The following is a 14,593-nucleotide window of genomic DNA, read 5'->3' as shown; positions in this document are numbered from 1 at the left end:
CCTCAGTCCTTTGGTATGTTTGTCAAACAACCCAGCCCCCTTTATCTTGGCTCTGCTCGCTGCTGGTGTACACAAGCATGCCATAGCCTTGTTTTTGGAAAAATACCAATAAACAGACAAAATTAAAGAATAAATAAAAGATGTTGACACTGGTAGCAGAACCAAAACAACATGACTAGTTACCCAAAAACCTGAATGCTTTCTCTGAATTACAGCTGCAAATATGGCAACTAAAATAGTTAGGTAACCATAAAGTTATGTCAACACTAACCAATTTATTAAACTTGTAGTTTCTTTTTGTGCTCCCAACTCATAAACCAAATAAATGCTTGCTTAACCTCAACCTAAATATGTACACATAAGAAAAACTAATGCTAAAATATTCCATTTTTATCAGTTGTTGAAATCTTCTTGCAGTCTGAGAAGTGTCCATTGAAGTCTGGTCTCCACCTCCTAAAATTCAAACCTCTACTTATGACAGAAACAGTTAACCCTTTAATTGTCACCTCAAATACTGTCACATGCAGGCCAATGGGTAATGGTGACTTACCCTCTGTCAATCGGGGCACCGGCAGTTAAAGGGTTAATATTCAAGGGGTTTGGAGGTAATCACTTTCTCTTTGCTTTGCCAGCAAATTCAAATCAATAAATGCAATTTTCCAGAGCATATGACTGGATGATTTATAACACAACCTTTATAGTTTTGCTTAGCAAACACAAGAGAGCTTCTTTGTTTATACACCAGTACATCAAAGAGTTCTGATATACACAAGTGATGTTGCTGTTATCTTGATGTTTCCGTAAATTACAGCCGAAACTGCAATTTCCTGCCGCTTCTAAAATTCTTACTGAAAGTTCTCCTAATTAGTTTCCTTTTTTATTTCCCTGCGACGTGAAGAAGAAGAGACTCAAACCTGCAGCTGGTTTATCACAAACATCTAGCACAAAACAGTTTTTGTGTGGACATCTGCAGCAGAACATGCATGACGGAGTTTTATCAGCGCAGGCTCATTTTGTGGATTTGCAAAAAATTACAATTTTATTGAAAGTTATAATTTTGTAAATCATATGTTTACAAAATCATATGCCTCTTCTCTGTGCCAGAAGTACGACAACTTCCTGTGCTTTGCGGTTTTTAATGCACAGCACGTCAAAGCCTATTGTAAAGGCCTCTATTTTCATGTCTGCCCATGAGACAGGAAACTGCTCTCTGCCACTCACTGGTTCACAGCTTGCTGACAGATGTTTACGGACACAAAGAGTGTTGACAATAGTATCCTAGCTACAATCTGTTGTTTACTATTAGCTGAGTTTGTTCTCACAAAATGTGGTAATGATGCACAAAAATAGAATGAGAATTTGTTCACACTAAGGTTGGTTTGTGAACATCTGGCAAATTAATGCCTGCATAAAACAGAAATTATGAAGCATGCTTCCTTATTTTATGCATCAACCTGCTTGCCTTTGAATGTGTAAAAATGTAAGCTTGTCTAATGCAAAGAATAATGCTGCTTTTATTTGCAGCCATTGCCTTTTTGCTCAAAGAAATATCTTTAAAAATGAATTTTAGAGTTATTTGTTTCTACGTTTTGATAGAGAATGTAAATGTCCTAAAAACTGAAATGCCTCAAACAAAATTCTCTTTGCAGAAAATGTAAAGGCTGCATCATAATGGAAAACATATAACCATTACGTTCATCTTAATTATTTAACACCTGATTCTAATTCTAAAACTCCCCCTTTTTTGGGTCCTCAAACAACAACAAAAGTGGTGGTTGTCTCGGGGTCATTTTGTAATTTATTTCTGTCAATTTATTTCAACAATTTCTTTTATTATGTCTTAAATGTATTACATGTAAAACACATTTTGTATGTGTTATTAGCATTCAGACAATTATATTAGGCCGTAACTTGAAGATCTGCTGACTTGAGAGTACAGTTCTCAAATCAAAAGACGCTCTTTCTCTTGTGATTTATTTGAGCTGTAAGAGTGCATGCTATAGCTGAAAATCATAAGTGCTGAAGTGTTACTGGAAATTCCAGACGAGTCAACAAACAAATCTGCCACAGAATAGAATCGGCCAGTTTTAACTAGGTCAGCGCTGATCAGGGAGTGGCAGGTCAATGGACATTAGCTTGCCTAGAAAGCTGTTGTTTCAATTTTTTTTATTAAATGCAGCAAAACTCCTAATGGCCACCATTTTCAGGCTAAAAATGCAACAACCAACACGACTCACTTTGTACTTTTTATTTGTCTAGGGAAAAGAAGTTTATAGTTAGACGTGCTTTGTCTCCTTGTTTTCTGTTTCAGAACAACTTCCTTTAGCAAAGAAGCTGCAGCAAATATTTCCTTTATTCTTATTAACCATCTTTTGATCTAGACCTCCAGGGAAAACTAGAAATGTCTATCAGCCAAGACAAATGTGTTCAGGGTGTCTCTTGTAACTCCAGTCTCCTGTGGTGGTGGCAGTGAATAGTTTCCACTTTTTGTGTTCTGTTGGCAGACAGTGGAAGGTTTAATACAAATTTATGATGATAATTTTTTTGTGTGTGTGTAATTGAATTTGAATCTAACTGCATTTACTATTTTTATCTGTATAAATCAGATTTGTGTCATTAAGTGCAATAATGACACTTAATGACATTAAGTAATTGATGACATTTATTAATTACTTAATGAATGTAAGTGATTACATTCATTTTGCTGTATAGCTGAACAGAACTGAACTAGGATTATGCCTATTTAGCATCTCTAATATTGAAGTTGAATATTTCGTTTGTCTGTCTTTGAGATTAACAGGGATTCCTGGACAGTATCTCCTGTTGCACACAGTCATTCGTTTTCCCTAATATTGTATACATTTTAAAGAATGTGGAAGAAATTGGAAGTTGCTGAGCTTCGAGTTGTTCACAGCTTTAACTTTGATTAATTTCCCCTACCCCAGATAGCGAAGCTTGTTTTTTGCGTACAAGTTTCAAAATCTTATCTGACACGGAGATTAATTCAGAAGGTGTTTTTTTTTTTCAGCTATAAGGTAGTTAAAATTCTATGTAAATTTACCATCTTGAAAACAAAAATCTACCACATTCTATGAGATAGTCAGATTGACTCATAGCACCCAATTCGAAGTGGAGAAGCAACTGTCTGCACTCTGCCAACACATCAAATAAACCACCACTCCTCTGCAAATGTATAGACACACTGACACATAAACCTGTCGTGAATAGGTTGTTAGCGTTTGAAACACAAAACCAGATGTTGTGTGGTGAACACAGGGCTTTTATTACTGGGCAAAAGGTCTGTGTAGAGCTGGAATATAAAAACTGGACGCATTAAATACAACAAGTAACATTTATTTATTTAGTTTTTATTTGACAGAGAAAATGACATTGACATTTCCTTTAAATTTTAGACAGGTCTCTTTTTTTAGCTTGGCAAAATAAGTTAGAATAGAATAGAAAAGAAATAGAAGAGTTAGTTATAACTTAAGTAAAGATATAGTTTGGATTCTTACAGTGGAAGAATGCTTTTGAATGGCAGATTCCTTGCTCAAAATAAGTATCTGCTGTGGACTCTCAGACTGAGGTGAAATTAAATGTTTATAAATCAACCCTCTAGTGGTGAAAATGAGCAGCTGCGAAACAGAAATTCACCCGTTTGCATGAAACTCTTATTTTTGTTTTCTTTGTTCCTGACCAGAGGTACTTCTCCCCTCACAGTTTCACAACTCCTGCTTTTCCTGTTTCACAACTGCACTGACTAATGCCCATAGGTAGAGTCTGCATACAGTTGCTTTCGACTAACGGGTGCAAAATGACAATAAAACTCCCAAGAACATCTGTTTCTTTACCACAGATGACATCCTTAAAAAGAGAAGAAAGTCACTTCATTAAAAAGATCAATTAGTGTGGAGTTAAAGCATCTTTGTATATAAAAGCAGGAACAATTTTTTTCTTTATTATTTAAATATAGAATTCAACTGTAAACAGAAATGTAAATAGTTCATAAGATCTGTAGCCTTTTTGGATTATGATGTAGCCTTTATTAAGTTTTTTATTTTGTGTAAATAAAATGATATTTAAATCAGCTTACACATTATTTGATAAGTAGAACAGATGTGTAATATAATTTCAGGGATACGTTATGCTGTGGTAAAGATATCTTTTGCAGTCCTCAAATTTAGAAGCAAGCTTTTGTTTGCTATTGTTTGATGTGCTTGTACACACAGCAGTAGCTCATAAGCTAAATCTGTCCTTCATAAACAAGTTATTGTTTATAATGTGTCATTGCATTCTTTATTTGCTGGCATTTCTTTCTTATTATGCATAAGCAGAGCTTGACATTTGATATGATCTTATACATTATCAGGGCCACGGTTGAAATGTTATTGTTATTCATATTATTAGTTCAATACCTGTAGGACAGTGAAAATTGAGAATTAAAAAAGCAAAACTATGTCTATTTTTTAGTTTAATAAAAGAATAAACAAATAATTTCTATTAAATAAACAACATCTGCCAATCTGACTTGATGTTGTGTTTTTGTTGTTGATTCTATGTTGCATTGTGTTTTTGTGTTTGATTTGATGTAAAGCACTTTGAATTGCTTTGCTGCTGAAATGTGCTATACAAATAAAATTAGATTTTTTGATTTGAAGAACTATAATTAAAAAAATGTAAAATTACCTAATTCTTTTTATTTTTTTAAATCCATCCATCCATCCATTTTCTGTTCACCCTTGTCCCTAATGGGGTCGGGAGGGTTGCTGGTGTCTATCTCCAGCTACGTTCCAGGCGAGAGGCGGGGTTCACCCTGGACAGGTCGCCAGTCTGTCGCAGGGCAACACAAAGACATACAAGACAAACAAACATTCACACACACACTCACACCTAGGGAGAATTTAGAGAGACCAATTAACCTGACAGTCATGTTTTTGGACTGTGGGAGGAAGCCGGAGAACCCGGAGAGAACCCACGCATTCACAGGGAGAACATGCAAACTCCATGCAGAAAGACCCCGGGCTGGGAATCAAACCCAGGACCGTCTTGCTGCAAGGCAACAGCTCTACCAACTGCGCCACTGTGCAGCCCTATTTTTTTGAAATATGAAGCTTAATCAGAACATTTGGAGAACTGCCCGTTATGAAAATATAACAGACTTTCAGTTTTAGTCAGTTTCAGTCATGCTTTAACAGGCACGATAAAAGAAGATTCAGTTGTTATTTACTAAATGGCAGTGTAAAATACCATTTCTTCTTATAGCTAAAATGCTGCATCAATTAAAGCATGCTTATAATACTGTAAAGAAAATAGTTTTACTTTACGAGGACTTTTGTTTTTGTGTTCCACTTGTGTTCCAATCCAGATGTTTAACGCCACCAGAGAGTGATGCCTGCAAACAAACAAGACAATCGAGGAAGTTACTGACTTAAGAAAAAAAATAAATAAATAAGAAGAGACTTTGCCGCTTTAACAATTTAAACACTATTTGCTTGTAACTTGAGTTCCCATTTGAAATTATAAAAAACAAAACAGAAATCAAGACTCAAAACCAAAAGGTTAGTGTAACAGTTGAGCATTATGACAAAAACAAGATAATAATAACATCAACAATTTCTTTTAAAATGTTTTATTTCTTTATTAATATTTTAATGTGAGGTAACTTGAGGTCAGAGCTATGAGTCTGATGTTATCTGGCATTCATCAGCAGTTGCTGCAGATGCACCAAGGAGATCTTTTTACCGGCAGATAGAGATTTCCGGATTTCTTTGAGGTGTGACCTGCTGACTCGGATTATACTTCCCCTTGACCGTAAAGCGTCCAACCTCGTTTTTTGCACCATTTTTTGGTTCAACAAGTTCAACGTGGAAACAAAATAAACATTGATTATATGAAAGAAAAAACAAAAGATTTGCAGCATATTTCTTGATAGAGGTAGTAAGCCCACTAAACCTACTGATAAACATTTCATTTTTCGGCATCCAACTTGTTTAAAATATTGACTGGGACATTACTTATTAATCATCTCAATAAAATGCAAATTTTATACTAAATGCGAATGTTGCTAGCAATAGTGCTTTAAAATCAGTCCACATTTGCTCTGCCACAGAAGTAATCCTTTTATTTTCAATATTTTATTCCAGCTGCCATCGTTGTTTACTCAAATTCAAACCATTAAAAGCCTTAGAAATTACTAAAGATTTTTGCCATGAAAAATGGTGCGCATTGTAACACAAGCAAAACATTTCCTAACAAATAATATCGCCTATAGATCATGCTTAGTTTTCAAATTCAAAAGTAAAACATGCTTTCTTTGGAATTTTAAAAACTTATGTTAGTAGGAAAATACATTGTGGATAAATGTTTTTTTTTCTTTTTAGCTCCCATCATCAAACTGCTTATATGTTAGTCAAATCATCCATTAGTGCATGGATGGAATGATTTTTTTTCTTTATTATTTAAATATAGAATTCAACTGTAAACAGAAATGTAATGACAGCTAAATGTCATGTCATGTCGCATGTCATGAGAACATGACATGCGACAGACTGGCGACCTGTCCAGGGTGAATCCCGCCTCTTGCCCAGAACGTAGCTGGAGATAGGCACCAGCAACCCCTCTAAGGGACAAGGGTGAACAGAAAATGGATGGATGGATGGATGGATGGTTCTCATGACAGCTAAATAAACCCAGGGCTGAAATTTATTCAAAACAAAGCAACAGGTATTTTTCAGCAATCTGGAAGATCAGTTCACATCGTTGAAATCTTAAAGTATTATATCCCTATGTCATTTACAGTGCTTGGATATGCGTTTTGATAGGGTGTTGATGACAGTTGAGGTAACTTGATGTGCACAGGTTGAAGTGTAGGTCACCAGTTTCACACCAGTTTGCATTAACCACACACACAAACAAGTATAAAATCAGAAGTCAACCACAATGTGGATCAAGGATCGTCAACATCTGAGCACAGCTGCCAACGTGCCAAAGTTCCCATGAGCAAAAGCGCAGCAAACCGGCGCATTGTGCATTTTTCTCATGGTCTGGAAACAAGCCAGTGTGGTCTGGTGTTTGCTTGCGACAATCTCTGCAGCACCTAGACGCCTGATTTGCACCAAAACGCTGGCTGTAAATGTACTGTAGACTTATTTCATGCTTTTTGATCTGATGCAAAAGTCTGACGACAACCCAACAATGCTAAGAGGGAACTTTTGGTCTCTGAATTATTGATTTTAAAGAAATTTTAAGCAAGTGAATTTTTTTGATCACATTTGTCATTTACTGTTGAGCTTGTTTAACAAATGATGACATGCTTAAAATGTTCTGGTTTTAATTTCACAATATAGACACTAATTTCAATAATTCTCTACACAATTGCAGCAGTGAAAATGTCTGAGTCATAAAAACTTTTCATCCAACAGGAACAAGCAAAATATGACTTCTTGATCTGTTCTTGCAGTGGTTTCAAAAATGTGTCCCTAGGTCTAGACCATCTCAATATTTTAGGCTGCCATTGCATTTATTAGACCAAATATTTAAGTGCTATTTTAGCAAAAAGAAACATCAAGTTGGAAACTTGCATGCTGCGGAGCCCAGCAGACTGAGTGGAAGTACATAGGCACGATGCTTCCTAAACAGTGCTTTCCAGCTGGGATTCATTTTGCAACGATAACATGAGTTGAAGCAAAATGCAAGAGGGATTTTATCAGTAAGAACAACACTTTTTATACTCACATTTTGGAATATGTGTTACTTTGTGTTAGTCTAACACTAAACTCTTATAAATACATCTTAATGTGCAAAGTGTCACATACTGAGACTTCAGTTTAACTTCCAGTTCTTGACGGTCTTGTGTCTGCCTTGTGCCTTTTGAATGCCTGACTAAAAATGTGTATATACAGTCCAGTGATGTGTGTTGACAGTGATGATACATCCAGTCAGATGATGGTGCCACTGTTTTCCCAGTGTAGATAATTAATCTCTTATGGACAGCAAGGAGACCAAAAATTCACTCACAATTTTGTGAGAAATCACTTCATCCTTTTCCGGTTCTTCTGTTCATTTTCCCTTTTATGGTAAACTGTGTAAAACATTAGCAAATAATTTCACCCTAAGAGGCTGTTGTGAAGACTTATCTAGTTACGGAAGGCAGTTGTTCAGCTTAATGCTATGAATAGGAGTGTCAACTTGAGGTCCAAGCAGCTTGTGTACAAAGGACACCCAAAGGCACGAGAAGCTTTTTAAGGTGAAAGAGGGTCGACTCCCTAACGATCATAACCGAAGTGAGAGAGAGGTTATGAACCAGGTCATGTCCAAGTTGGCAGTCACACCCAGTGTGGTGGCACCTTTTGTCCGCCAGCTGAACTTATTGCATGAACTTTCATAAATCATCTTAATGCTGAGGTTTCTGAAGCTCAGTGTTAGTGGGCACTTCCCGCAGAGTGGACTGCAGTTGCTTTATGCTGTTTTCCCACTCAGAAACCAATGATGATTAGCCATTAGACTTTAGTTGTTGCATTGGGAAGCAATCTGTAAGTTCACAACATAAAATTATGGACAGAAAACACTTGCAAAATGTCCTATTTTAAAATAATAAAATGGGTTAGCTCTGGCAAATACACAAATCTGAAATACAAAATAGACAATTTGCTTCTGCAAACAAATGACTAAAATAATGTTTGTTTTTTTATTTTATGAAAACACAACATTTTTGCAGTTTTAAATAACGGAATTGATAAGTTAATAAAAAAGGGATAACTGAAAAATAATCGCATGACCACAACAGAAGCAAAGCCGAGGTTACAGACTGGTTTTATACCAATCAGTAACATTTTGTAGTAGTTTAACTGACAGTTTTCACTTTTAATCTAGTACTACCTGCCATTTGCAAGAAAGCTTTACTTGATATTACAAAATATAACAACTTCCAACATTATTTTGCACACCAAGACGCTTGTGAAACAGTTACCTTTTTGGTATAAAACTGAGAAATTGCAACACACAGTCAGTCTGAGGCATGTGACAGATGTGAACTGACATCATAAAAGAAGGCAGGACTTTTGCATGTTGGCATCGTTGATACAGGGGTATACGAAGGTCAACAAAACACAGAGCTGGTTTTATTGGCTCGTGGTAGCTGAGGTTAAGCCCACAGCCTTGTTTTTAAGAGTGCGAGCTCCTCAGAGCTCTTGGTGCAGGAACAGGAAAACAACCTGGGACATGCTCAACACCTCAAACATCACAGGTACGTTCAGTTTTGGAAAGTGGAAGTTTCAATGTAGATTGAAAATGATTGCTTTTAAGCAGGGAAATATTTATAGTGACCAAAGGAAAATGCTGAATTTAGTAAAGTAATATCTTTCTACCAAGATATTGGAAAGCAGTTATCTGTATTTGCATATGTAACCTAAATGGTCTTTGACGAAATATTGTAAAATAGATTCCCCCAGTGTCCTTCCAGAGTCCCAAAGATGAATTAAATTTACTGTTATACTTTATTTATTTATTTACTATTTATCAACCTGCATAGTATCTTGAGCCCCAGCAGTTAATTTAAATGAAACTTTTTCTAGTTTTACTACCTCTGTAAATCCCCCAAACTTAAACTTTCAGGATGTCTGATTGTGGTTCATCACAATCTTCGCTCACACATGACTGACTCATGTGATTTGTTTTGGGTTTTATTTTTTTATGTTTCCATTTCTTTTCACGTTAAAAATGCTATGTGCATGCAATTCAGAAGTAAATCTGAGATGTTGATATTTTTCTTAAAAAGCAAAAAAGCCAGAAATCAAAGAACTTGTGGTGGCATTCCTGAACAGACACATGAGACGCTAGTTACACAAAGCCGCGAAAAAATGACTGAAATAATAACTGCTGCCCACTCAAACTTGGCGACATCCCTTAGTCAGTGGGGGACAATCTCACTTTCGGCCTTATTTAAAAGGTGCTGGTTTTCCTAATATTGCGCTGCTTTGTTGAATATTTCATAGTGAAGTGTGTAACACCAGGCCGCTAAATAAAGAACCCACCAACAATCATTTGTTAAAAATTGAAAATGATTCCAAATCCAGACTACACATTTCTAAAGCCAGAGTTTTCATGTGTAAAACAAATAATACGATTAATTTCATTTTTTTCTTTAACTTTGTATTTTCAAAAATTGAAGAAAATTATTTTATTGCTTTAAAATAAAATAAAATTGTGCAAAACTCTAGATTTGTTCAATTTAATTAAGATAAAAGTTAAGAAGTTAAATTTGATATGATTAATTTGGAATATGAACAATATTTCTTCCGACAAATATGTGGTCTATTAAACACAGACCTGATTCGTCTAGCTATCTTATACCATTAATGCAGCAACTTCTTAAATGTAGATTTAAATATTTCAATTATAAATTTTAGTTAGTATTTCTGTGCACATCTAAAAAAAAAAAAGAAAAGCTATTTGACTTGTCTTTGGAGTAGATTTAGTAGCATCTGATAAATACTCTAAAATCTGGAAAACATCAATAGTAAAGAGAAGAAGCTGATGACTCAGAGCGGGAGAGGAAGGAGATTTGGTGGCATGCAACATAAAGTCTTATCACTTAAGTAAATGAACAAAAATATGAAATGAAGCAGGGTATTTTTTAGTAAATTCCAGTTTCTCAAGAATGACAAATTGAAATTTGTCATTCTTGTACATTGTCGTATGACAACATACTTTCATGTATGTTGTCGGTGCATTAAAAGTTGGTGTGTAGATTAGATGGAAAACCCCTGATATGGTATGTTGCTATTTTACTTGAGTATTCGGACTGCGTATTTGAGAATAACTTGTGAGATTTGCCAAATTCATTTCAGATTTTTTTTTTTAATTACATAAAGTTAATTAGATAAAGTTACCACTTTGAAATGCAGATGCGACAAAAATACAAGTTTGCATTTGATGGTTTTGGAAGACATATTTCAGATTCATTGCCTCCTTTTCACCATTTCTATTAGTCTTTTACCTGTACACAAATTTTATTTTATTCCTTTGTGTAATTTACAACACAACTGCTGTTTCCACTCATTTCCGATTTTTAGAAGCAGAACTTGTGAAGAATTAATTTCAATGTAACATTTAGCTTATTTCTGATGAAATATGATACCTTAGAAATCATTTCTAGCAGATAATACATTCCAATAACCAGTCACAAATCGATCCAGAAAGAAATGTTCCGCTTACCTTTTCAGAAAACCTCCATGACACAGACTTGATCTGTTAGTAATGAAATTTATTCTTAAAAGTGAAGAGGACAATTTAACAGTTATCTGCCTCATTGCTAGCAGAGTGGCATAGTGAAACATGAAATGAAAAAAAAGTGATTGTGAAAACTGCCTATAAAGGCTCTTAGCACGCGACAATGACTGATCTGTCGATCGTCTAGCTACCCACGATTTCCCCTGTGCCAACGACCTGATGCCAGTGTCACGCAACGAGCTTCAGTATGACTAAAGTGTCTCTGCTGCTTACTCAAACTGAAGAGCAGAGCTGCAGCTCCGTGGCTTTTAGTCTGCTAGTACCAGTTTGTATTTCCTGATCTCTTGACATAGAGGGCAGAACTCTTCTCAAAATGAATCCAGGCTTCATGTAAATTGCAACTTGTCGTGCGATAGAACAATAATATGTCCTCACGCAAACTAGCTGTGGCTTGACATTTTGCACAAATCTGAAATGACTCACAATATTCACCATTGGCTGATCAAAAAGCTAATAGTTTAATGTGCAGGAGGTTCTGGGGTTCACCTTAGTTTTACCACTTACAGCCAAAATTTTGAAATAGTTCCACTTAATCACATTTTTTAAAATTCAAGTTCTACTAATTAAATAGCTGAAAGAACAATTATAGCATAAACAACTGAATGTACTCTGTTTAGACGGTATGTTTCTTTTACTTTGAGTTTAGCGTTAAGGATGTGATTGTGTTTTAGTCACCAAACTTCACTGCATGAGGAATTTACATGTTTTCTTTCTGTTTCCCCACAGTTACAATGGACTACCCCCATTGTGATCCTTTCAACTGCAGTGATATTTCAGACTGCTTGGAAAACTTAAACTGCAGCAATAACATATCTGATTATGACGATGACTATTGCGAGCCCAGTGAAAATGAGAAGTATCTCATCCCAATGTTCCAGACATGTGCTTTTTGTCTGATTTTCTTTGTGGGAGTTTTGGGAAACTGTCTGGTGATTGCCACCTTTGCTCTCTACCGACGCCTCCGGCTTCGTTCCATGACTGATGTGTTTCTCTTCCACCTAGCGATGGCTGATCTCCTCCTGCTCATCACTCTCCCCTTGCAGGCATCCTACACTCATCGGGGTTGGATTTTCCCTGATGCCCTCTGCAACGTGATGCGTGCATGCTATGCCATCAATACATACAGCGGACTGCTGCTGCTCGGCTGCATCAGTGTTGACCGCTACATGGTTGTGGCAAGAGCCCAACAGATGCTACGACTGCGCAGCCAGATACTAATGGCAGGGAAAGTTGCTGCTGTAGTTGTCTGGATCATTGCCATTCTCTTGAGCTTGCCTGAAATCCTCTACTCTGGGGTTTTTAAGTCTGGTGAGAGGGCAGACTGTGTCATGAAAAAGAGTGGGCATGTCAAGATGGCCACCAATGGAGCCATCATTGCTGTTTTCTGTGTGTCTCTTATCACCATGGTGATATGCTACACTTCCATAGGTGTGGTTCTGTGGGAAGGCCACGTGCATCGCCGTGGGAAGCAGTGGCACCGGCAGCGCACAATAAAGCTCATGGTTGCCCTAGTGCTGGTTTTCCTGATCTTCCAGCTTCCATACACGGTGGTTTTGTCTCGGAAAATAGCGGGGCAGTTCTGCGCTCTAATGGGAGAGTACATCACCTGCACTCTGGCATACACTCGCTGTTGCCTCAACCCCATCCTGTATGCACTGGTTGGCGTGCGTTTTCGCAAAGACGTACTGCAGCTCCTGCATGACTGTGGCTGTCCATGTGGATTGCAGCGGAAGTTGCACAGTATCCACTCCACATCCATCTCTGCCTCTTCTCGTGCTCTCACTGTGCTCTCAGCTGTCTCCCCAACATCACCTGATCACAATTACTCCAGTAGTGATGGATTAACCTCTCTCAAGTTTCAGTTTCCAACAAGCGAATAATCTTGAAAGTAGAACATAAGTGTCTTTGCTATAAATATGTTATTTGGTATAATGAATGGACATTAGAAATCAGTTTAGACGTCAATAGATCCCGTCCTCAATGCCTGTACTGGTTTCCTGCAGCATCTGCAGCTGATTGAGAAAGCTGGCACTTCACAACAAAGCAGATCTTATCAGTCGCTTTTAGATCTTTAAACTCCAGTCTCATGTGTCAAGGAGCTTCTGATAAAAACTACTGTTCTTTAAAATGCTGAATATTACTGAAGTAATAAATTGTACAGATTTTTCCACTCAGCATGAACAGATGTTAATTGCTGTTGGTCAAAGCTAAAGAAAGTAGGAGCAGCATTCAATTTTTATACACACATTTTATACAGCTTACATATTAATACCCAACTATTAGAAAATAACTTTTTATTTTATTGTAAATACTTTATTGTGATTTGTTAAACATGTAAACATTTTAATATTTTTTTTGTTTTGCTTTCAATTTTTGTAACTTATTACATTACAGATCATTTATTTTTACTGTACAAAGCTTGTTCTGTTTTCTATGAAGAACCATTAAATGCCTTATTGTTGAAATTCAAATAAACCAGTGATATATTGCCTCTTCTTTGTTGCCAGGTTTTTTTCATCATTCTCTCGGAAGGGTAATAAATATTCACCTGAAAATAAAAATTCTGACTTTTCAGCAAATCCATTATTGTAATCTTGGCCATATTGACTTGGTGCAGTAAAAGTGATATATTGTGGTTCAAAGTCAGACTCTTTCTAAATTTACAGCAGTTGTCTTAATATGCAAGCTAATCAACTTTCTCATAATTTAATTACATTTTATATTCTGGAATGATTACAGTCAACTTTTTGTTAACTTTCTGATTTTATGCATAAAACTATTTTTACATAAATGGTTGCTATTTTTTAAATTACCATTAAATTACGATTTCCTCATATTTTTGAGCAGATTTCAATTGTAAATGGTTTACTATGATGCAGGACGAAACTAGTTTTGTTGTCCATTCTAAGTGTTTCTTCTGACAAGCCACATTCATAGAGACCTTTCTAGAATCTACAACTTGATTATGATGGTTCAGGACAGCGATGAATAGACTGAATTTATACAGTTCTGTTCTAGTCATTCCAACCACCCATATTGTTTTATACTATACCCACAATCACTGATTCACCCCCACCAGTATGTACACAATGATGATGCACAATTCAGTAAGCAATTTGGAAACAAATTGACAACTATGCACTAAGCCACAGCCAGCCTTAGTTCATTCCCTTGTTAATTTGTATCTCCATTTCATTACAGCATGTTGCCGTTTTGTCCCCTGCCACTTCTATTTTGCAGCAGTAGATAATTTTGCACTCATGTACTTCAGCTATTGCAAATCAGTTTGATATATAGTGTTTTT

At 36.2% G+C, this 14,593-nt stretch overlaps 1 protein-coding gene across 1 annotated transcript; it reads left to right on the top strand.

Moving 5' to 3' along the window:
- Window positions 1–12,020: 12,020 nt before the first annotated feature.
- ccr10 (chemokine (C-C motif) receptor 10) lies at window positions 12,021–13,772 on the top strand. Its single transcript, XM_044103141.1, has one exon. The coding sequence runs from the start codon at window positions 12,021–12,023 to the stop codon at window positions 13,167–13,169; it is 1,149 nt and encodes a 382-aa protein (XP_043959076.1). The 3' UTR covers window positions 13,170–13,772.
- Window positions 13,773–14,593: the final 821 nt, after the last annotated feature.

This window comes from Gambusia affinis, linkage group LG20 (genome assembly GCF_019740435.1).
Source record: "Gambusia affinis linkage group LG20, SWU_Gaff_1.0, whole genome shotgun sequence".
Taxonomy (NCBI): Eukaryota; Metazoa; Chordata; class Actinopteri; order Cyprinodontiformes; family Poeciliidae; genus Gambusia; species Gambusia affinis.
Note: the sequence above shows the minus strand (reverse complement) of the source record. Positions and strands in the feature narration are given on the sequence as shown.

Coding starts and splice junctions, on each gene's coding strand:
- ccr10 (XM_044103141.1), top strand. CDS start 12,021: ATGGACTACCCCCATTGTGATCCTTTCAACTGCAGTGATATTTCAGAC.